At 33.8% G+C, this 22,789-nt stretch overlaps 2 protein-coding genes across 3 annotated transcripts; both read left to right on the forward strand.

Annotated features, from left to right (window-relative positions):
* Positions 1 to 1,108: 1,108 nt before the first annotated feature.
* On the forward strand, positions 1,109 to 2,555 carry LOC108329185 (CRIB domain-containing protein RIC4). Of its 2 annotated transcripts, none has more exons than XM_017563274.2 (3): positions 1,109 to 1,446; positions 1,560 to 1,697; positions 2,177 to 2,555. In XM_017563274.2, the coding sequence occupies exons 1-3, from the start codon at positions 1,326 to 1,328 to the stop codon at positions 2,425 to 2,427; spliced, it is 510 nt and encodes a 169-aa protein (XP_017418763.1). In that variant the 5' UTR covers positions 1,109 to 1,325; the 3' UTR covers positions 2,428 to 2,555. The 2 variants fall into 2 exon arrangements, with proteins under 2 accessions (XP_017418763.1, XP_017418764.1); XM_017563275.2 differs by having other exon boundaries at positions 1,117 to 1,446; positions 1,563 to 1,697.
* A 1,825-nt stretch (positions 2,556 to 4,380) lies between these two features.
* LOC108329184 (chitinase-like protein 1) lies at positions 4,381 to 7,775 on the forward strand. The gene is made up of 3 exons (XM_017563273.2): positions 4,381 to 5,023; positions 5,901 to 6,060; positions 7,102 to 7,775. The coding sequence occupies exons 1-3, from the start codon at positions 4,624 to 4,626 to the stop codon at positions 7,514 to 7,516; spliced, it is 975 nt and encodes a 324-aa protein (XP_017418762.1). The 5' UTR covers positions 4,381 to 4,623; the 3' UTR covers positions 7,517 to 7,775.
* The last annotated feature ends 15,014 nt before the right edge of the window (positions 7,776 to 22,789 follow it).

The following is a 22,789-nucleotide window of genomic DNA, read 5'->3' on the forward strand; positions in this document are numbered from 1 at the left end:
AAGAATTAAAAAAAGAGTAATTATTATAATAATTAAATTAATTTTTAAAGTTATAAAAAATCGAATTGCAAATGAAAAAAATTATAAAAGTTTGTAATTCATAAATATCATAATAGTAAAAAAACTCACAAGGTTATTAAAAAGAAAAGGATGAAAAGAAAACACACTCTTACACGTAGAAAAATGATAGACAGACAACCAACAAAATGTAGCACATTCAATATGAGAGACGCACTCTTAAAAACTAAAAACACAAGCAATTTGACAACACTTGTCAGTTACTGATAATAGGAACCTTGCTTTAAGTTGATACTAAATCCTACGTGACATTAGTATGAGTGTGATATGGTGAGAAAATTATGCTTAATGCCATTGGAAACTTGGCTCTTGCTTCACACCATGCACTTGAAAATACTTCCAGTACTTTCTGCCTTGTGAGGATGGTAACTTTTTCTTAAGTAATTTTATCTTACCTTTCAATGCACACATGAAAATTTTGTTTTCAGATATCCCACAAAAAACCAGTAACCCAAACTCATTACTGAAAAATTGTCTTTGACCACACCACCCAACTAATGAAACTTGAAGCAAAAAAAGGTTAAGTAAGTGAGTTTAGTTGAACAAAATCATGAAACAAGAACGAAAAAGAAGGGAGGGCACGTGCTTAAATATTACTTGCAGAGCTCCCTTGTGATTCACTCTACGATGTTGATATACACAAGTTAAGTAAGCTGAATGATAGAGTCTGATTAAGTTACCAAATGATTTCAAAACGAGACACTTATAAAGGAAATAAAGTGAAGGGAACAAAGGGTTGATTGATGATGATGCAAAGATGTGAAAAATCTGCAAAAGAATGCCTTAGTACACAAGTGATGCTAGTTAGGAGGAGCCCACTTTGGAATATATATGGTGATTATGATAATTATTTGGGAGCTTGTAGAAGAACAAAAGTTAGTTTTAGAACTCAGTACTAATCTAATCCCACTTATTATTAGCCTGGCAAACTTAAAAGTATTTTCAATTTTGGTACAAATTCCTAAAGCAGGTTGAGTTGCACAGTTTAACCAACTACCCACTCTATTACTCTAACACACCCACTCCATTATCATTTATATATACTCTATACATCTTTTTCCCTCGTACCAAACTTGGATTCAAAATAATTTCTTTCCCCACGTAAATCATTCTTTCTTGCTCATAAAGACAAACAGCAACCTAAATATAACCACATTCTAGCCACCCTGTTCATAGATAGCTATCTAGGCCAAGCTTTGCAGCATAAGAAGTTGGTACACAAACATAAAGTTTAGGTTTTGGGAGAGATGAGAAAACGTATGGAAAGAATAGTTGTTCCTTGCTCTTTCAGCTGTGCTTCCCATTCAAGTGTGGAGTTGGGTGTACCCAAAGGATCAAAAGAAGATTCAAAAGCCACTATTGTTTCAAGTAGTTTCTTCTCTCTGAATAATCTTACTGTCTCTCTGTTAATTCTTTTTTTTTTCTTCTTGTTCTTGAGTGATTGGAGTGTTATGAGTAATTTGAGATATTCGTTGTGCAAGAAGGACATGATAGATCAATAGTCAGAGCCAATATCAAGAGAGGCAAGCCTTCTGGATTTCTGTCTCTACCAAAGCCTAATGTAGCTGCTGGCATATACAGAATAATCAAGACCATCAAGAATTTTCCTCAATTATTTTGTGAGTTCAACAACTCTTAATCATTCTGTTTGTCATGAATTTTGTTGGTCTTAACTTCGTCAAATTTTAATCTCAATTATTTTCAAAATGACAGATAAGATCAATTTAGATTATATAATTGTGTTAACCTTATTTTATAAACCGGTTTCCCAATATTAATATTAAAGGTGTGTTGAAAGTCTCACGTCAACTAGAAATAAGACTAATTTAAAATATATAAATAGATATAAATCTCATCTTACAAGATGATTTTTTGACATAAAGGAATGTATTAAAAGTCCTACGTCGACTAGAGATAAAACTAATTTAGAATATATAAATGAATGCAAACCTTACCTTTCAACTTTCCAAGCTGATTTTGTGGATTTGAGTTAAACTTAAAGTTCTACTTCTTAACTTTTTAGGCTGAGCTTATAAATTTTAGATATTTAACTTTTTCACTTGAAATTTAGGCTCACATTTTATTGGCTTGAATGCAGTTTACAGAGAGAAGGAGGAGGAAATGGCATCTGATATGGAAATTGGGTTTCCAACAGATGTGAAGCATGTGACACATATTGGAATTGATGGGTCAAGCATTACAAATAATGTAAGGGGTTGGGACAATCTGAAGGCACCTGAATTGTTGTCTCTGTCTCCAATCTCATTCAAGCAATTTGAATTGGCCATGGCTACCCAAGCTCAATGTTCTCTCATTGATGATGCTAATTCCTCAAAAAAATGCTGTTAAAACAGTTCTGGGAACCCTTTCTAATTGTAGATTAATGGTGATGATTGATGACTATGTACCTAGGAGTTTATACACAACTGCACAGATTGAAAATTCATGAATGCTTGTTTGTTTTGTTCTGTTCTTGAGATTGCCCAAGCTTCATTACATTATTTTCTTCAATATTGAAGTCTTTCCATTTTTAATTTGAGTTTTTTCTTTCCTTTTATTTTCTTTGTATATTTAATTAAGTTTCATTCACTTTCATTATTTTATTTTAAAGTATTATATTAACTATAACTTAAATAAAAAATTAAAAGTTAAAATTTTAACTTAAATAAAATTTCAAATTAAAAAATCCACCTTCTCTCTCTGTCATTCCTGTCTTCGTAGTTTCTCATCCTCTTACCAGACACAGCTATCTTCGTACAAATCATTAAAATCTGTTAGCTTGTGTTTTTATTTTCTGTTTTCTTAATTTAATTACCAATTCGTGATCTTATTTTCAGAGTGTTTCCCATTTCAAATTGTTGTACAAAAAATAAAGAAAATAAACAATGATAATTTCAGTATTTCTTGTACAAATAGTTAAATGTTATAAACAATTAAAAATAAAGTGACACAAAGAAATGAAACATAAGGATTCAGATCGTATTTTAAACGTAAATGAAAAATAGATAAATAAAACGGGTAAAATTTCAAATGTTGATAAGAAAAATTAACAGAACCTCATAAGATTCAAATAAAAATTTTTAAGTATACAAAAAAAGTTATACTAAAAAAAATTTAATAGAATATATGTTATACACAAAAATTTATAATCAGGAAAGAGGTTGAAAAAGACATAGAAGAATTATATAAAATAAGTGATATGATGACAATAATTAAAAATATAATAATTATGAGGGCTATGATCATTCTTCAACACAAGTGTATATTTAATATTTGAGAAATTAAATTCATGCATTCAACTGAAATATTTATTCATATTACATCCAATAATCTCACGAGTTAAATCAGATACAATTTAAATATTTTTTCTTTTTCTATTCTCTAAATATTTTTTGAAAATAAAATCGTGATAGTTTTAGAATTCAAAACATTATACACCTTATATATAGAGAGAGAATAATGAAGAAAAAGTATAAATGATTAAACATGTAAAATCCAAATAATTTTCTTTTGAAATAATTTATCAAAAATTCAAAACAATGTTAAGCTCTTCTCATTCTCATTCTAGTTAAGTTTATGTTCTATATAAGAGTTTTATAATTTGGAGTGTACTCTTAATTATAATTATGAGAAGATAATTTGTTGCTAAGTTTGTGTCGGTTGTCGTTAATTATGTTATGTCTTTCTCTTTGTTCATTTATCATCACCGACACCTCTCTTCACTCTATTTTTTCACACTTAAACCTATTTTCAAATTATAGGGAGTTTCAATTTTAAATTAGCAAACTGTATAAATTAATTTGTAAATGGAAAACTCATCACAAAAACGAGTTAATAAAATAAATTAATAGCAAATACTTGGCCGTTAATTCTTTCTTATAATTTTTTTAATCTTTGTTTATTTTTAATAGGTATGTATGCATGGAGTTACAAGCTGAGATGGTAATCTATTTTGTAATATTTCATAAACATGATTAATTACTTTTTGCTATTTTTAATTATGTTTATTTCACTCATAAATTCGGAATTTATGTTAACGATTTCATAATCAATATCGTTTTAATCAACAATGAAATTTTATTATTAAAAATCAATCTTATTATTCTTGAAATTAAGATACTTAAAATGTTTATAATTTATGCTTAGAAAAGACCCGCGAGAACGAGACTAAAAAAAAAGACGTACCAACTGACCAAGCAATGCTGTACCGAAGGGCAATATTGACATTTCACGTGTCCTGCTTGGGTGTCGGTGGAGAAATGCGGTTCTTTGCCTCAAAGCCAGTCTGTGATCACTTAAACATCGAACACTTTGTGTCCCACCAACGCATTATCCACCGTCGATTCCTCTAAAGTGTTCGATCTATAATCTCACACAGAGTAAGCACGCATAACGCCATAGGAGAAGGACCTTCTACCAGAAAAACTCGTAGTGTTATTATTATTTGGTCGATTCTCCCTCTTCTCTGTACGTCAAGAGAGAGAGAGAGAGAGAGAGAGAGAGAGAGAGAGAGAGAGAGAGAGAGAGAGAGAGAGAGAGAGAGAAATGGAGAGGGCGAAGCGAAACGCTGTTGCGGCAATCGCGTTGGTGGTGGTACTCGCGGTGGTGGCGGCGCGTGTGGAGGCGCAGCAGGACTCAAACGTGAAGACGCTGGTGAAGTACAAGCACGGGAAGAAGTACTGCGACAAAGGGTGGGAATGCAAGGGGTGGTCAATTTACTGTTGTAATCTCACTATAACCGACTATTTCCAGACCTACCAGTTCGAGAATCTGTTCTCCAAGCGGAACTCTCCGGTGGCGCACGCTGTCGGATTCTGGGACTACCACTCCTTCATCGCCGCCGCCTCTCTCTTCGAACCGGAAGGTTTCGGCACCACCGGCAACAAGACCATGCAGATGATGGAGATTGCCGCGTTCCTCGGACATGTCGGCAGCAAGACCTCTTGTGAGTTCTCTACCGTCCACATTTTGTGAATTTTATTTATGGATTGTGTATGTTTGGTTTGGAGTGTGAAATTTTTTGTTTAAGTTGGAGCTTGCAGTTTTGAGATTGTGAGATCTGTGTGTGTTGTTGTGCTTGAGTTGAGACTTTGGATGATTTTCATTTGTTGCTGCGTGGTCTGGTTTGATTGCCATTCTGTAAAGCTTGATTTGTCTGGAACTGAGACAGTGCAGTCAACACTCTCGCAGTCTTCGCATTTGTAAGTGTTGGATGACGATTGGGCATCTCTGATTTTGAACGTGTTTTTTAAGTTTGATTTGTCGAAATGAATAGAGTGATCTGATTTTGTCTCTGTCTGATTTTTCTTTGACGGTTGACTTGTTGAATGTGCGAGTGTGGGATAGACATAATTAGGTCGAGCAAGCAATTTTGAGATTGTGCGATGTTTGTCGGTGGTGTTTGAAACTTTGAATGATTGGAGTTTCTTATTGTGTGTGATTTTATCACTATGCTGTAACCTTGATTTGTTTGGAACTGAGTCGGGGCTGTCAATTTTTTCATGCATTCACTCAGTTATCATATTTGAGTCTGGTTTATTGAATTAAAACATGCGTTGTCTCTGTCCGGCGGTTATAGTTGTTGAATGTGTGAATCTGTGGAAAGTTGAATGCGGGGAAGGGAATTGGATCTTTAGTTGGTTTGGCACATATTGTCTTTAGATGATTTGGTTTTTGATTGACATATGGTGTCTGATGTGTCGAATCGCATTTTAAGGTAGAGAGATGTTTGGCGAGAGTTGCACGTAGTAAGGTGATTGATTTAGTTGTGTTTTAATTGGACAACTGTGTGGTGTTGATTGGTCTTATAATACTTGTACCAGGTGGTTATGGAGTGGCTACTGGAGGACCTTTGGCTTGGGGTCTTTGTTACAATCATGAAATGAGTCCTATGCAGTCATACTGCGATGAGTATTTCAAACTCACATACCCCTGTACTCCCGGTGCTGAGTACTATGGACGTGGTGCTATTCCCATTTTCTGGTATGTGTATGTTTGTTTAGCTGTACAGATAATTGAAGCATATCTTCCTGGTTTGGAATTCCCGGTGTTCTTTTCTTTGTTGACTAAATAGCTTTTTAATCCATAAGAGATAACAAAAGGTACCTAAGCTAGGCTTAGTTTCTTTCTCATTCATGAAAATTGCCATTCGTCTCAAATGTAACCAGTGTTGTTAAAAGGTTTCTGCAATATCCTTGACCAATCTTTATCAAATCCATCACACTTGTTGAAGGGTTAACACACACCGCAAATTTATTTGTTAATTCATAGCTTTCTCTCTTGTCTGAAAAAAATGTAGTTCATGGATAGCAGTTAGGTTCTGGTGCTATCACCAATTAATTCATCCAAAGTACATCAATGATCATGATCATCACACTCACTTTAGCAACGAAACTAATTGTTTTAGCAATCTAAATGACACATTTCGTGGACAGAGAACTACTTTAAGGTTAAGACAATTATAGTTCCTTCAAATCATAACAAAGTAAAGATAGAAGTTAAATGGACATTACGTTACCAAGTTTGAAGATTATAGTAATAAGAAAGAACCTATTGCAACAAGAGATAAAGTAGGATAAGTTTGAATAGAAAGAAAAAACGGTAATTTATCAGTAATTGGGAGACACAGAGCTGTATTTCTGGGTTTGTGCAGATGAATTTTTAAATTATCAGTGATATCAATGAAAATTATGAACAGTTATATGCATGTGCAGATTTTTCTGTGACACCAATAAAATCTTAAGCCTGATTCCCTACCTTTTATTGTTCTGATGTACCAGTTCTGTTTGGTCTGAATAGGTAGATATTTGGCCATAATAGCATAATGGCCATCTTATCAAATTAAGTAGCATCTAAGGCTACTTATATTTTATGAAGGCAGTTCTGGTTATATTTTATTGGAGCATTTTTTATTTGAAAGTTGAAAAATACAAATACTCAATAAGAAAAAGATTCATTAGGTTTTATCACCATCGCTGTGCTTGTTGAATGTGGAGGTTATACTTAATGACATGATCAATTCAGGAACTACAACTACGGTGCTGTTGGAGAAGCTTTGAAGGTGGATCTTCTAAGCCATCCAGAATACATAGAGCAGAATGCAACCCTTGCTTTCCAGGCTGCAATATGGAGATGGATGACACCAATAAGGAAGTATCAGCCCTCTGCTCATGATGCCTTCGTTGGCAACTGGAAGCCTACCAAGAATGACACTATGGAGAATCGCGTTCCTGGTTTTGGCACTACAATGAACATTCTCTATGGGGATGGTGTTTGTGGTCAAGGTGATGTGGACACGATGAACAATATCGTTTCCCATTACATGTACTATCTTGATCTTCTTGGAGTTGGTAGAGAACAGGCTGGACCCCATGAATACCTTACATGCGCTGAGCAGGTTCCTTTCAATCCATCTTCCAAAGCTGCCTCATCAACTTAGATTACATTTATTATACTGTTGTGCCAATCCCTTTGAAAGTGTAAGTTAATAAGGGTTCTTTAAATTATTGGTATGCAATAATTTTGAACTTTGTATGGCAGTGTGCGGATTCATTTAGCTTTTCTTCGTCATTGTTTAGTAGTTAAGTCATATTGTAATACCATACGTCGTGAAAAATTTGTATCTGGTATATATGTACGTTGTGAGGGCATTTTGTCGTTATCATTATTACATATACATTTCTTGGTTGCAATGTAAATTTGAATATCTTCATTTCTTGGAACTCATCTTGGTCTTCATTAATGGCTAACCATATAAGTTATTTATGCCAGCTATATAAAATGACAAGTAAATAGAACTGTTGCGCATCCGTTATCAGACGACTGTGTAATTTAATTACTCTTTAAGTTTTATCATTCATTTATTTTATTTTATATGGTTCTTAGTTTTTTAAAAGTGTAATTATATGGTTATTAACAGTTTTAACTCATGTCTAATGTAATTTATGATCAAAGTATACGACAATTTACAAGTAAATTGGTATATTATTGCATTTTTTAAGTTGAGAGACTTGGTTTTAAGGTTTTTCTTTTTTAATTAAAGAACTTTATTGAACTTTTATCAATAAAATATCTAAAGATTAATTTTGTGGGACTTACTTTTCGCGTTAACTTGGTTATATTCATGATTTTCTTTTAAACATTAATTGAGTTTCATAGCTTTTATAGAAGTGAATTCATTCAAGGATAAGGTTCACATTTTGAACCAATTGAAAAAATACTAAAAATTGTGTTCTCAATTATCTCCATTTCAAGAACTAAATTGACTTAATTTATAAAATAAAAAGGCTAAAATGAATTTGAAAATAAGAGGCAAAAGTACAATTTAAATTCTTTCTTTTTAAACAACTATATTTTAATTTAAATAAGTAATGATAAACATACACCTTCATTTTATCTATATATCTCTCTTATCAATCTAACCTATAAATTTATCATTTGTATTCTGTCTAGGTCTATATTAAATGTTGATATTTTTTTGTATCCGTGAATATTTTTCAATCTAAATATTCAAACATTCTTTTTTTTTTCAGACAGTTGTCTTGTGTTTATAAAATCTAATATAGCAAGCACGGGTCAGTATTACATTCGTCTGTGGATGTTATTTGTGGGCCAATTTTGAAAATGGATAGAAGTGCCCAGATATTGAAGGGGTGCAAAAAGGAAAAAGTCCAAATATAAGGACTTGGTCATTCGTACTCATTGTTGTCTAAACTCCCAAAGTTGGTATTTTATAAATTCGAGAAAATGCCCTTTACAACTTTTCGTTATATTGTTGGGTATTTATATATAACAAAAGCGTATTATACTTATGCAGAGGGGGTGATGATACTTAAGATTTTATTATTATTCTGGTAAATAATTTTAAAAAATAACTTTTGAAATATAGATAAATGCGATGACATAAAAGAAATCATACAAAATAAAAAAATTATGATAAATGCATAAATGAGATGTTCAATAACAAATATAAAATGAAAAAAAAATGACTTAAAAAGTACATAATTGAAAAAAAAACATAAATCAACGACAATTATTGTTCTTTTTTATGTCTAGGTTGTCGTTTTGTTCTCTTGTTAATATCCATTTAAAATTCTCAAGTCTTATGGGTGGAATATGGTTTATTTAGAGATTTATATGTTATTAGATAAATACTTAAAATAAATCCAGAAGCTTCTGAGAGAAATAAGATTATTTAAAATTAAAATAAAAAATTTAATTAAAAGTAATTTAAAAAATTTATATTATTTTTTATCTCATATATGTATACCTTTTATTTTCATACCTTTTCTTTTACTTGATTCAATCTAGTTAACTGAATTTTAGTTAACAGTTTTTTTGCGAGATCTTTTTTTCTGGATAACATCTACGCTGAAATTTTATTTTATTTTTATTAACATCTACGCAGGGTTATTTTTTTTTCCTACGACAACTATTTTTTAATTAATGTCATTGGTGTTATTTTATTCTTCAATTTTTGGTAGACCCTGTTTTTTCTTATACTAATAATGTAGTTTTAAGCCAACCTTAACTATGGATTCTTTTTCAGGTTAGTTAAACAATCTTTCTCGTCAGTATTATTTGAAAATTGACTAAATAACAACAATATATTTTAATATATTTTAATTCTCTTAAAAGTTATAAATTTTTTATTGTTTCGATTTGGAATTATTATCTCTTTAATTGTGTTAACTTATCTAAATATACTTTACTAAGAAGATTTTTGATATAGGTATCATTATATTTGTTTAAATCGGTCATCAAGACAAATCATCGATTTTAATACTACTGTTGGATTTATCGAGGAGGCAGAGAGATACAAACATGAATATAAGTCCAACCATATAAGAGATTAATACCACTCTTTATCAAAAATCTAAAAATAATAAAGTTAACGAGTTTTTTGATATTTGTTCTACTTTTTCTATTTGTTTAGACTTACTAATGATTCCATTGTGATAATGTTAGAGTTGAATTATTAGGATGTGCATTTGATTGAAGTGGCTGACGAAGAGAGAGGTGAATTATAAGAAAGATGGAAAATGAGTGTTTTATATATGTTATCTTTCTCCATTATAAGATTTAAGACTTTTCCAAAGTCCCACGTGAAACCTCCTTATAAAATGTTGTCGGGACAAACCTGTTTGCCAGATTTACAGTCAAATAATTCTGAGTTTGGAGAAACATCGTTGAACACATGCCATGCATAAACTATTTCTTCTTCTTTTGTGTTGGATCCAGTGTTACTTTACTAATTAATAATACCTGTAAGTCGCTAAATCCAAACACTACCTTGTAAACGTGGAACAAACATGTGAGTGAATCAATTTTTTTTAAATTAAATCATTTTATTAAAATTTAGGTACATATATTGTATTAAAAAAACACTTTTAACTGAATCTTAAATATACTAATTGTAATGACAGTTTAGTCAATGGACTGAGAAATCGATTATCTAATTAAAAAATAATTAGTAAATTAATTAGATCACAAACAAAAACTAACTATCGAGGATAATTAGATTAATCTTAAATCAGGTTATTGGTGTGTAACTTACAATTGAATCAATTTAAATTAGAAACCCATAATGAAAGTTTATAAATATATATTTGATATTTAAGTAATTGATTATTTTTTATTACACATTTATTAACAAATTATTCATACAAACACTAATAGTCGATCAGACCAAACGGAACAATAAAAATTAAGAAGCATACAATAACGTAAGCTTGGAGTAAGAATATAATTTGTATAAGAAAACTTAACCAAAATAGTAATACATACTTTAGAAGTTAGTCCAACAAAATTAGGTATATTTTTGTTTTTTAATGATTAGATTGAACATTTATTGAATAAATATTATAGCTGATAAGTAAGTTATAACTGTTTTTTATTTATGAATGTAGTAGTTAAAACGTTACAATTTAATTTGATTCGACTCACTAATCTCCGTTTTTGAAATATTAATGTCCCTTATAATAATATATTTTTTAATAATTATTTTACTAAGAATTACACTCTTTAAATGACTCTCCTAAACTGAACAATCGTGTAATTCATAATAATACTTCAACTACTTGATTTTATTATCTTAAGATATTTGAAATAACAATATGAACTCTGAAATATCCATTAAAAGAACATGCAATAAAAAAATATATTTTATTTGTAATTCTTATTGTGTAATGTAATCAAGATTAATTTTTAAACAAGAAATTAAAAAAATCATGATAAGATAGAGAATATTAGTTTATAAATATATAGTTTGTTATTTTACTTAATAATATAAAGATTTTTTTTATGAGTAACGTAAAATCGATTTTTTAAATTCTTTTGTAAATGTTTATTCAATAATTTGAAAAATCATTTATTATTATAAACAGTATTGTATTCAAATAATGTAAGTTGGGGGATTGAAATCGTGGACTTTGTTGACCGAGTCACCAACATGCTCACGTTCACAAGTTTTTTAATAAATTTGTGAAAATGAAGTTGATAGAAACAAATAAACCAGCACCATTTATGAATAAAAAATGGATCAATATTCAATCTGGTAAATTTAAGCACAGGGTGAAAATGGATAAATCAGAAAAATAAATAATTAGAAACAGAGTGGAATATATTGTTTGATGAAAAGGAAATAAAAGTAAAATTTAATTTGTAAAATTGTTACTTTTTTTTAACGTTGATTTAATGTTATGTAATCAATTATATAATTTGATTCTTTTATTAACAAGAAATAATAATAGTAGTAAATATTATTAATAAAAATAGTGCATCACACTTACTTGACATTGTAAAGATCTGAAAAATGAGCCAAAAACAGTTGGAACTTATGTTGAGGCAGTCAGGCCCGTAAGACTAAAGGCACTATGACCTTAGAAATGACTTTCAGATCTAAGTTCATTATCTCAGCTTTCCCTTCTCTCTCTAGAACTCTTATTTTCCCTAACTTTGCTCTACCTTCGCTCTACCATTCCCTCACATTCAGTCGTTGCATTGTTGATTAGGTGGTGCTCAGATGACCGCGGTGTTGTGAGCTTCGCAACCATCCGATTAGATTTTCATTCTTCAGCGGGTAAGTAGCTCTTCATTGCTCTCCAATGTTTGGGACTTAGGGCAAGTTGCATGTTGTAACACCCCGAAATTTGGTGTTACGCCGACTAATTTTTCCGTAAAACACGTAAGTAAAAATTCAAATTTTAATATTCAACCTCAATGGAAAAATAGTACGATATTTATTACAAACTGATTATTCCGAAAATAAAACGTTTAAATAGTCAGGATCGAATATAAACAAATACATTCCCAGTCATCTATCCCATCTCTCTTTCATCCTTTATGCATGTTCAGAAACATCATCCATCACATCTGCAATAACATCTGCTCCCGTGTAACATCACACATTATACGATCATTGCATTCACATGCACAAACAAGCAAGGGTGAGCTAACAAAAATACAATTCATATACATCATAAATATACTCATAATAACATACTATCATCCACACCTTAACCAGATCAAACTATATACCCAAGTACGAATTATGCTTCAACCTTATGCATATACCAATATGTATCAAAATATCAAATTAGAATGCATACACCAATATGCATTACAAAATAAATCAGACTACATCCACCAATATTACAGATCAATCAAAATACATACACAAATATGTACTAGCGTCACTCCCATCACTCTTTTTAGAGCTTCCCCGGGCCGTTACACATTACCCTAATGTGTAGTGCTGCTTCCCATCACTCTATAGGGAGATTCCCCGAGCAAGTACACAAGTCACCCTCCATCACTCTAATCAAGAGCTTCCCCGGACAAGTGCAAGTATACCCCTCATCACTCGCCTAAAGAGATTCCCCGGGCCCGCAAGCACAACGCCAATTTAATTATCTCGAGCTTCACCGGACTAGTACCCCACGTCACCCCCATCACTCTTACATAAATGTAAGAGATTCCCCGGGCGGTTACACATTACCCCAATGTGTAGTGCTGTTTCCCATCACTCTATAGGGAGATTCCCCGGGCAAGTACACAATGTCACCTTCCATCACTCTGAACAAGAGCTTCCCCGGACAAGTGCAAGTATACCCCCCATCACTCACCTAAAGAGATTCCCCGGGACAACACGCACAACGCTTACTATCCACCACTCGATTAATAACATCATCTGACCAAAATACCCATATACAATAATTCTTACAATACCCATCCAACCATACCATAACGCCCATATCATATCATCATCACATATTCGCCAACCATGAACTTAGCATATGTTCAATATATTCAAATGCATAAGTGACATTATCACAATACCATATCATTAATAACCTCAATTCTTCATTTAACATGAAACTCATAATCAAATCATATACAACCATGATTTCAACAGTACTTATCCATCCAACATCATTCTCATATCAATTTGCAATGTCAAACCGATCACACAACATTTCCATATCAAATAGATATATCTAACAACTCAAAACAATGTACACATAACACATTTTCTTTATATCCTTTTTATATCCATATTTAAGTAACTCAAACAGCTTTGAAACCATCACCAACAGCTTCGGAAGGGTCAAAACCCCCCAAAACGAACTAAAGAACGTCCAAAACGGACATCCAAAACCCCCAAAATTCTCAAAAACAAAATCTGCAGCATGCTGCTGTATTCAGGCGCGCTGGAGCGCGACCAGAGGGCGTCGGAGCGCGACTCAACCTGACCATCGCGCGCTGGAGCGCGATATGTAAGACCCAAAAATAAATTAATACTATAAGATAATTTATTTTGCAACTAATATTTAGTTAGTAAGAATTTCTTATTTTGTGATGGTAATTGTGTATTTAAGTGTTTAAGATGTAATTCTATTATATTACTTACTTTGTTAAATTACCATGGTTATTGAATTAAATGGCTTTAGGACTCTGTAAAACTTGATCTTTAGTTATGAATAAATTGTTTGTGTGCTTTCTTGAATAAGTGACTTTCAATCACTTCGAATTTTTATCACTTGATATGTGTTACTGTAAGGGTATGACAATTTCTTTGTGTATTATTATTTGAGTATTTTTATACTTAGAACTTTTACAATTCCATCTTGACTTCTCTGCAAAACTGTTAACATATTTTTTTTTTCTTTCCAAAGTTTCATAATTTTGTTTATTTGTCTTTTATCATTATAATTAATTCTTCATATATTTTTTTTAGTTCTAAAAGCTTGAACTATGATGTATATACATTGGCCACGTGCAGAATTTATTTTCGTGCATACTAGGGCCATATTGAGTACCATGAATCTTTTCTTCTTCAACCATGACCAATCTTTTTCCCCACTTCATCTGATAATTTTTTTTTATTGTTGTTGCTTTCTCCACTCTTCACGGTTTTGGTCTATTTCCTTTACCTTGGGGTCACCTTTTGTGTAAGCATAGCACAATATCTTCTTAAGTGCACACATCAGACAAAACTTTCATCATAAAATGACTCTGTGGGAAACATTGAACGAAATTTTGACCTTAAGAACCAATATTATCATTTTCTAGTGACCAACATGATTCCTCTTTGGAAATGGAGGGACCGTCTGTTTGCTAATAAATCGTAGGATTTCATTAGGAAAAGAAAAAAAAAATAGTATGAACTGAAAGAGTGAACGGGAGAGATATCTGAAATTGGAGTGTTGCCGGAGAAGTTGAGAAACTAAGGAAGAAGGAGACTTAGATCAACAAAGTAAGGAGAACCAACCAATCTTTGCTGGAGAAAGAGGTAGGGGAGTTAATTCATTTCTTTACTTATGTTGAAAAGTAGAAGAGTTAATCTTGATATATATATCGTATGACACCTTGCAATATTTAAACTGAAAGATGAGCTCTGGTTTCTCTGTTCTGGATCCTTGTAGCTGTATAACCATATAATCTGCAAACTTTATGTCTCTGCACGAAATTTTGTTGAAACGAAGAAAAAGAAAAATTGGAGCTAGACTGGCTGAATGTATATATATATATATATATATATATATGTGTGTGTGCCTTGTAGATTTGGTTCAGATTAGATGGTGAACTTACCAATCTTTCTTTAGGGTAGTAATACGCGTGAGAGTTAAACCTCACTTATCTAGGATATTGGAGTATAAAAAAAAAATAATTGTTTCGTTGTATTGCTCCATAGTTGTACCTATTCTGTCAGATAGACCATACCTCATGCATGGGTCTCATTTATTTAATAAAACTTCTCTCACTAACCATACCTTGCAGTGAATCTTTGTTGCTGCCATAAAATAGTTTAACCGTGGCATGTTGTCTAATTATCAATTCTTTAATAAGAAAAGTTGTAGCATGTCATTTCTTTTGCTCTGTCCTAAATCAGAGAGTATGGCTATGATGAAGACACCCGTGGAGTAGATAAACATCCTAAGAATCATTGAAAGTCTAAACCAACATGTCAGATTTTATAAATACTGCTGCTGGATTTTTTTATTTAAAGTAGAGCTTTGCATGAGACCATACCTCATGGTTCTTTTTACTCGAAAGAAAACGTTGTAGCCCATTAAAGGTACTAGATTCTGGCCATTTTAGATTAAATATGAATTATTTTAATAAGAATGATGCCATGCCTTATTACTTAATGCCAAACTGTTATCTATGTGAAAAGGGCCAACCCTACGTATAAGCACCATAGGACAAAGGATTTAAGCCTTATAGAAAACTTGTTTAATAATGTGTTTTAGAATTATATTTAATCACTTCTCTAATTTGGCCTTGGAAATCAGATTTGAAACCATGGCACCCCTCTCATTTGTATTCTCTTAATTGAAGCAAAAGTTCAATTTTTTTTTTACTTGCTATAATTAATTTACCGTGAGTCATGTACACCTGTCCAGGAAGCTCAGACAAAGCTAATTTTTCATAATTTCACTGCAGTTAGTACAGTGGTCCAAAAATTTTAATTTCAGTGTCTAAAGAAAGCTTACTGAGTCTATTTTCTAACGCAAAAAGAACCATATTATTTGGAATTATGTGGAGAGAGTAATAAACAAAACATTCAAGAAAGGCATAGCTGAAAATACAGAAAAATGTTACGAAAATGTTTACTTTAAAAATTTTACTGCAGCTGATCCTTTAATCCAAAAATTACGAGTTAGCATTCATATGAAAGGTTTTTAAGTCTGGAATCCAACAAAACAAGAATCAATTCATTCAGAATTCTATAGAGTGAGTTACGGGTGAAACATTAAGCGAAGGCCGAAATTGACAGCAAATTGTCTTGAATGTGATTTCTGTATTTAATGCAAGTTGGCATGTACTTTATTTTTGTGGAATTTAATGAGATAGCCTTTAAGAATTTTATATTCTTATCGTGTATAATTAAAAATATTTTTATGCTTTATCTCGGTAGTTAAAAAGGATAAATTCCTTTTTGCCTATATAAGGCGATAGGTGGATACGAGTTCTGTCATTTTACCCTTTCGAGGGAAATACAGATATCTAGCCCGTAAAATTCTAAATCGTGCTGAGTATTGTGCTTGGTGAATGGATGTTACTCACCAATGTTTTTACTCGTAAGTCCTTGAAGAACCGGGAAGATATGTCTAAAGCGGTGTGTGGAGGACGACTCTTATCCGCGGTCCAATAGCTGCGTGTGAAGGGCCAGTGTCCAATAGCTGCGTGTGAAGGACAAGAACCGAGATAGGTCCAATAGCTGCGTGTGAAGGACCAGCGTCCATTAGCTGCGTGTGAAGGACAAAATCAATAGGTCTGATAACTTCGAGTCGTGTCCAAAGAAATTTCCTTGTTCTGGTTATCTAGCTTTACATTATGATATTAAGTTCTTTCGGCAGAGGTGTTACGATCTTATTAATACGCTATTAATATTATTAGATGTTTTTAGTGTTTACGATTATCTGTAAATTATTATCTTATGGTTATGGTTAGCTCACCCTATTTGTGTGACTACGATGATCGTATAATGCGTATCGTTATACGGGAGTAGATGATGTTCCAGGTGAAGCTGAAGAAGTTTAGAACGAGGAGCGTGTTGGGAAATTTACATGGAAATTTTAAAGTGTGAAAATAAATTGTTGTGAAGAATTGTATTTTAAGCAGACTTTTAATTTGTTATGGTTTGTAATTTTAAAACAACTTTTAATATTCGGTTTGTAATCCAATAATTACTCTTTAATACTTTGATGTATTTTTTTGGTAATAATATTAAATGTTGTGCCTTTAAATGTAAACTATTATTTTGAAAAATTTTCTGTGACATTCCGAGAAGGGGTGTTACACGATAAATGGGCGCTGGAGCGCCGTGACAGCAACCAGATTCTGGTTTTTCACCCAGAATTTTCCAGATTTGATTTCCAGTACATATTCAACACTTCTAACATGTTTTCAAACATATTTGGAGTCTATTACCACTCCACAATCAGCCAGAAACATCATAACATCAACTTATCCAATTTCTCATGCAAAAATCAACTCTTTAAGTGCATAGCCTCATATTTTTCTGCATAATTTCTACCAACTTTTAATCACTCAAAAAACTCCCAAACTGAGTTCAATCCATCCCAAAACAGTTTACACACATCACCAATTCATCAACCATCACAAACAGATTTGAATTTGCACTATGCTTAAGTGAGTTTCCCAAAACTCATCACTCATACTACTCATCAAACCATACTTATAAATTCCATCATTTTCCACAACATAAAACTTTTATAACATCAACATCTTAAATCCTAACTCACCATACTTTCATCTTATTAAAGATTTCTACACAGACCATCAATTCATCCATCCAAAATTCATCAACCAACCAAAATACCCAATTTTCGTATTTGATCAAAAGGAAGGTAAAACCATCATGTTTCTCATCCCATTTCACAACCTAATCCAGCAAAAGCTTCATATACATGTATATCAACATCCTAGAACGAATTTCCACCATCAATCCAATATATTCATCAATTTTTCATCATAAAGTTCATACAAATTTCATATATCAAAGTTATAGCAAAAACCCATTTGATTCATCTTTTTACCATCAAAACATACTCAACAACCATCATCTAAGAATAGGACATTTCCAATCTAAGATCTCACAACAAACATTCACATCCATCCCATTCAAACTAATCATTTGTTCAAGAAGTATGATTTTCGGATTTGGAAAAAGCTAAGGAAAAACCACCATGTTCTTCATCCCATTTCAAGAACCAATTCATCTAAAACTTCATATCTATATATACAAACACATTAGAACGAATTATCATCATAACTCCCATCATTCAATCCATTAAAATTCATCACATTTCGCAGGACTTTCATCAAACAACACATGTGCATTTTTCCAAATCAAAGTTAGCTCCCCTTACCTGTTGAAGACTTCCTTGGAACACCTTGAATCCTTCACTACGAATCTGGGCAGCACCTTGCTCCAAAGACCCCTAGAAAACTCTCTCACGGACCACTTTCTTCTTTGTAATTCAGCACCTAAGTCCAAGTGCAGAATCCACCCCTTTCTCTTATTCAAATCAGCCCCAAGGGACAACCATGGCCCTTCACTCCAAAAAGAATCGCTCAAAATTGAAAAAGAGGATCATCCCATGCTCTTCTTTGGCCCAAAGGACCGAAATGTTGGATCTGGAACAGATTCCCCAACTTTCCACGTAAGTCCCACGTGTTTTAGATCCAAAACGCGAAAACTGACAACTCTCGCGCCCGGGCGCCCCACAGGAAAGGGCGCTGGGCGCCATCCACCCAGACAGCACATCTGTCACAACTTTGACAGTTCAGTTGAACCCCTTCCCGAAGTTGGAATTAGGCGTATGAGTACTCGAATCGAAGCTCTTTGAGTCTACTTTCCAATGAAAAAAGAATCAACCCAAAATATTAATTGTATAAAAAGTTATACATAAAATAGTAAACCATGTCAAACTTTGACATCATTCTATTTTACATTATAACTTGAACTTTTTACAACTTGGTAAATTTTTGAGTTTACAAGGGTCTTACATTCTCCCCTCCTTTAAAAATTTTCGTCCTCGAAAATTGTACTTGTTAACCAAAAAGATGAGGATAAAGATTTTTCATTTCTTCTTCCAATTCCCAAGTCATTTCTTTAGTCTTCTCATTCCACAACACTTTCACTGTACGAATATCCTTCCCTCTCAACTGCTTCGACTGAACATCCAGTATTCGCACATGTTTCGTATCCAATGACAAGTCTTCTCTTATTTGAACATCATCCAATTCGAGCACATGATCAAGGTTTGACACATACTTCCTCAACTGAGAAACGTGAAACACATTGTGTAAATTTTCCAATTGAGGAGGTAGTGCAATTTCATATGGTACTGGTCCTACTCTTTTGATAATCTGAAACGGTCCAAGAAACTTCGGAGATAACTTCCTTGACTTGATGGCTCTTCCAACTCCTGTCATCTGAGAGACTCGCAGAAAAACATGATCTCCCACCTCGAACTCAAGAGGTCTCCGTCGTTTGTCTGCATAAGACTTTTGCCTACTCTGTGTTGCACGCATTCTTTCTTGTATCAGCTTAACCTTCTCGGTTGTCTTCTGTAACAACTCTGGACCTACCGATATTACTTCCCCATCTTGGAACCAGCACAAAGGCGTCCTACACCTTCTCCCATAGAGAGCTTCATACGGTGCCATTCCAATGCTCGCATGAAAGCTATTGTTGTATGTGAACTCCACCAAAGGTAACACCTCACTCCAACTTCCTAAGTGATCCAGTACACATGCTCTCAGCAAATCTTCCAAGGATTGTATAGTCCTTTCAGACTGTCCATCCGTTTGGGGATGATAAGATGAACTCATCCTTAACTCTGTACCTAAAGATTCTTGCATTTTCTTCCAAAATCTTGACGTAAATCTTGGATCACGATCTGAAATAATGATCTTGGGTACTCCATGCAACCTTATTATCTCCTCAATATAAAGTTCTGCTAGCTTATCCAATGACATCTTCTGGTTGATGGGTAATAAATGAGCACACTTTGTCAACCTGTCCACAATCACCCATATAGAATCATGACCTCTCGGGGACCTTGGTAAATGAGTCACAAAGTCCATTGATATGTCATCCCACTTCCATTGGGGAATTTCTAACTGTTGCAGCATTCCTCCTGGTCTTTGATGCTCAATCTTAGCCTTCTGACAAGTTAGACAAGAGGAGACAAATTCCGCCACATCCTTTTTCATTCAAGTCCACTAAAAAGAATCCTTCAGGTCCTTGTACATCTTAGTCATACCAGGATGTATGCTAAAACGACTCTTATGTCTTTCTTCCAGAATCTTTCTTATCAATTCCAACTTTGCTGGAACACACACCCTGTTTCTAAACCGCAAAACTCCGTCAGCTTCTAGACTAAAATCCTTAGCCTGCTCTGTCCCTAACAACTCCACCGTCTGTTGTAAGTTTGCGTCTTCTTTTTGCTCTGCTTTAATCTTCTCCAAGAAGTCACTTGTGATCTTCAAATGACTACACCAAATATGATCTTGGTTCAACTGTAAACCCAAGTTCATATCTCTAAACTTTTCGATTAGCTCTAGTTCCTTAACCATCATAGCTGACATCTGTATCCGCTTCCTGCTCAAAGCATCTGCAACAACATTTGCCTTTCCTGGATGGTACTGTAAGTCAAAGTCAAAGTCCTTCAAGTATTCCATCCATCTGCTCTGCCTCATATTTAACTCCTTCTGATCGAAAAGATACTTCAAGCTCTTATGATCACTAAAGACCTGAAAACGTGATCCATAAAGATAATGTCTCCAAGCCTTCAGAGCGAAAACAACAGCGGCTAACTCGAGGTCGTGTGTTGGGTAATTCCTTTCATGTACCTTCAATTGCCTCGATGCGTAGGCCACTGGTCTCTTTTCTTGCATTAACACACATCCGAGTCCTTAGTGTGAAGCGTCGCAAAATACTTCAAAAACCTTCGAAGTATCTGGGATCATTAGCACTGGAGCACTTGTCAGACTTCTCTTCATCTCTTCAAAGCTTGCTTCACACTTGTCTGTCCAAGAGAATGGTTGGTCCTTCCGAGTCAACTGCGTCAGTGGACCTACTATCTTTGAGAAATCTTTGACAAATCTCCTGTAGTACCCGGCCAGGCCAACAAAACTCCTCACTTCGGATACTGTTTTTGGACGTTCCCACTTCAACACTGCTTCTACTTTGGTTGGATCCACAGAAATTCCTTGGGCAGAAAATCACATGACCTAGAAACTGTACCTCACTCAACCAAAACTCACACTTGGATAATTTCCCGAACAACTGGTGCTCCCTGAGTGTTTCTAACACTGTCCTTAAATGTTTAGCATGCTCTTTCTGATCCTTAGAATAAATGAGAATGTCGTCTATGAACACAACAACAAACTTATCTAACCAAGGCCGGAAGATTCGATTCATGTAATCCATAAATATTGCAGGAGCATTGGTCATTCCGAACGGCATCACCACAAACTCGTAGTGACCGTAACGTGACCGAAAGGCTGTCTTCTGTATGTCTTCAGGCTTCACTAGGATCTGATGGTACCCAGACCTTAAGTCGATCTTTGAAAACACGCTAGCTCCATGCAATTGATCCAACAAGTCTTCAATCCTCGGTAATGGATACTTGTTCTTGATCGTCAGCTTGTTCAACTGCCGGTAGTCAATGCATAACCTCGAACTTCCATCCTTCTTCTTCACTAATAGTACTGGTGCCCCCAAGGTGAAGCACTTGGCCTGATGAATTTCTTTTCTAACAACTCTTCAATCTGCTTCTTTAGTTCGACCAATTCTACCGGAGCCATCCTGTACGGGGCTACAGACACTGGTCCAGCTCCTGGGACTAGATCAATGGAGAACTCTACTTCTCTGCTTGGTGGTAATCCTGGAACTTCATCCGGAAAGACATCCATAAACTCCTCCACCACTGGGATTTTCATTGCTTTTTCTCCAGAACTCTTCTTCTTCTCCTGAGCCATCACTACAAAACATGTGGCTCCATTACTGACCTCCTTTAAGGCTTCCTTAGTTGTGATCAACTTAAAATCGTCAGAGTCCGGAAACACCAACTGTTTTCGTCCACAGTCGAGAAGAATGTGATTCGCAGTCAACCAATCCATGCCTAGAATAACATCCAGACCTTGAAGAGGCAAGGAAATCAAGTTTGCTTTAAACTTGCGCCCTGCTACGAAGATCGGGCATCCGACACAGACTGAACTAGTTGAGATCTAACCCGATATGTGTTGTAGAAAACACTAGTTTACACTAGTTTCTCATAAGAAACTACATCAACAATTCCTTTGATTCTCTCAGTCACATTGTGAGAGTTGCAATTCTCAGTTCTCTGAGACATGATGCTCTTTACACGCATAGTAATGACACAATCAATTTCATAAACAAACAAGAAAATTACAAGAATGCATGATAGAATTTCTCACTCCCCAATCCTTAAAATTTTATTTTCGAAAAAGAATCACTGCTCTGATACCACAAGTGTAACACCCCGAAATTTGGTGTTACGCCGACTAATTTTTCCGTAAAACACGTAAGTAAAAATTCAAATTTTAATATTCAACCTCAACGGAAAAATAGTACGATATTTATTACAAACTGATTATTCCGAAAATAAAACGTTTAAATAGTCAGGATCGAATATAAACAAATACATTC

Source organism: Vigna angularis, chromosome 2, assembly GCF_016808095.1.
Source record: "Vigna angularis cultivar LongXiaoDou No.4 chromosome 2, ASM1680809v1, whole genome shotgun sequence".
Classification (NCBI taxonomy): Eukaryota; Viridiplantae; Streptophyta; class Magnoliopsida; order Fabales; family Fabaceae; genus Vigna; species Vigna angularis.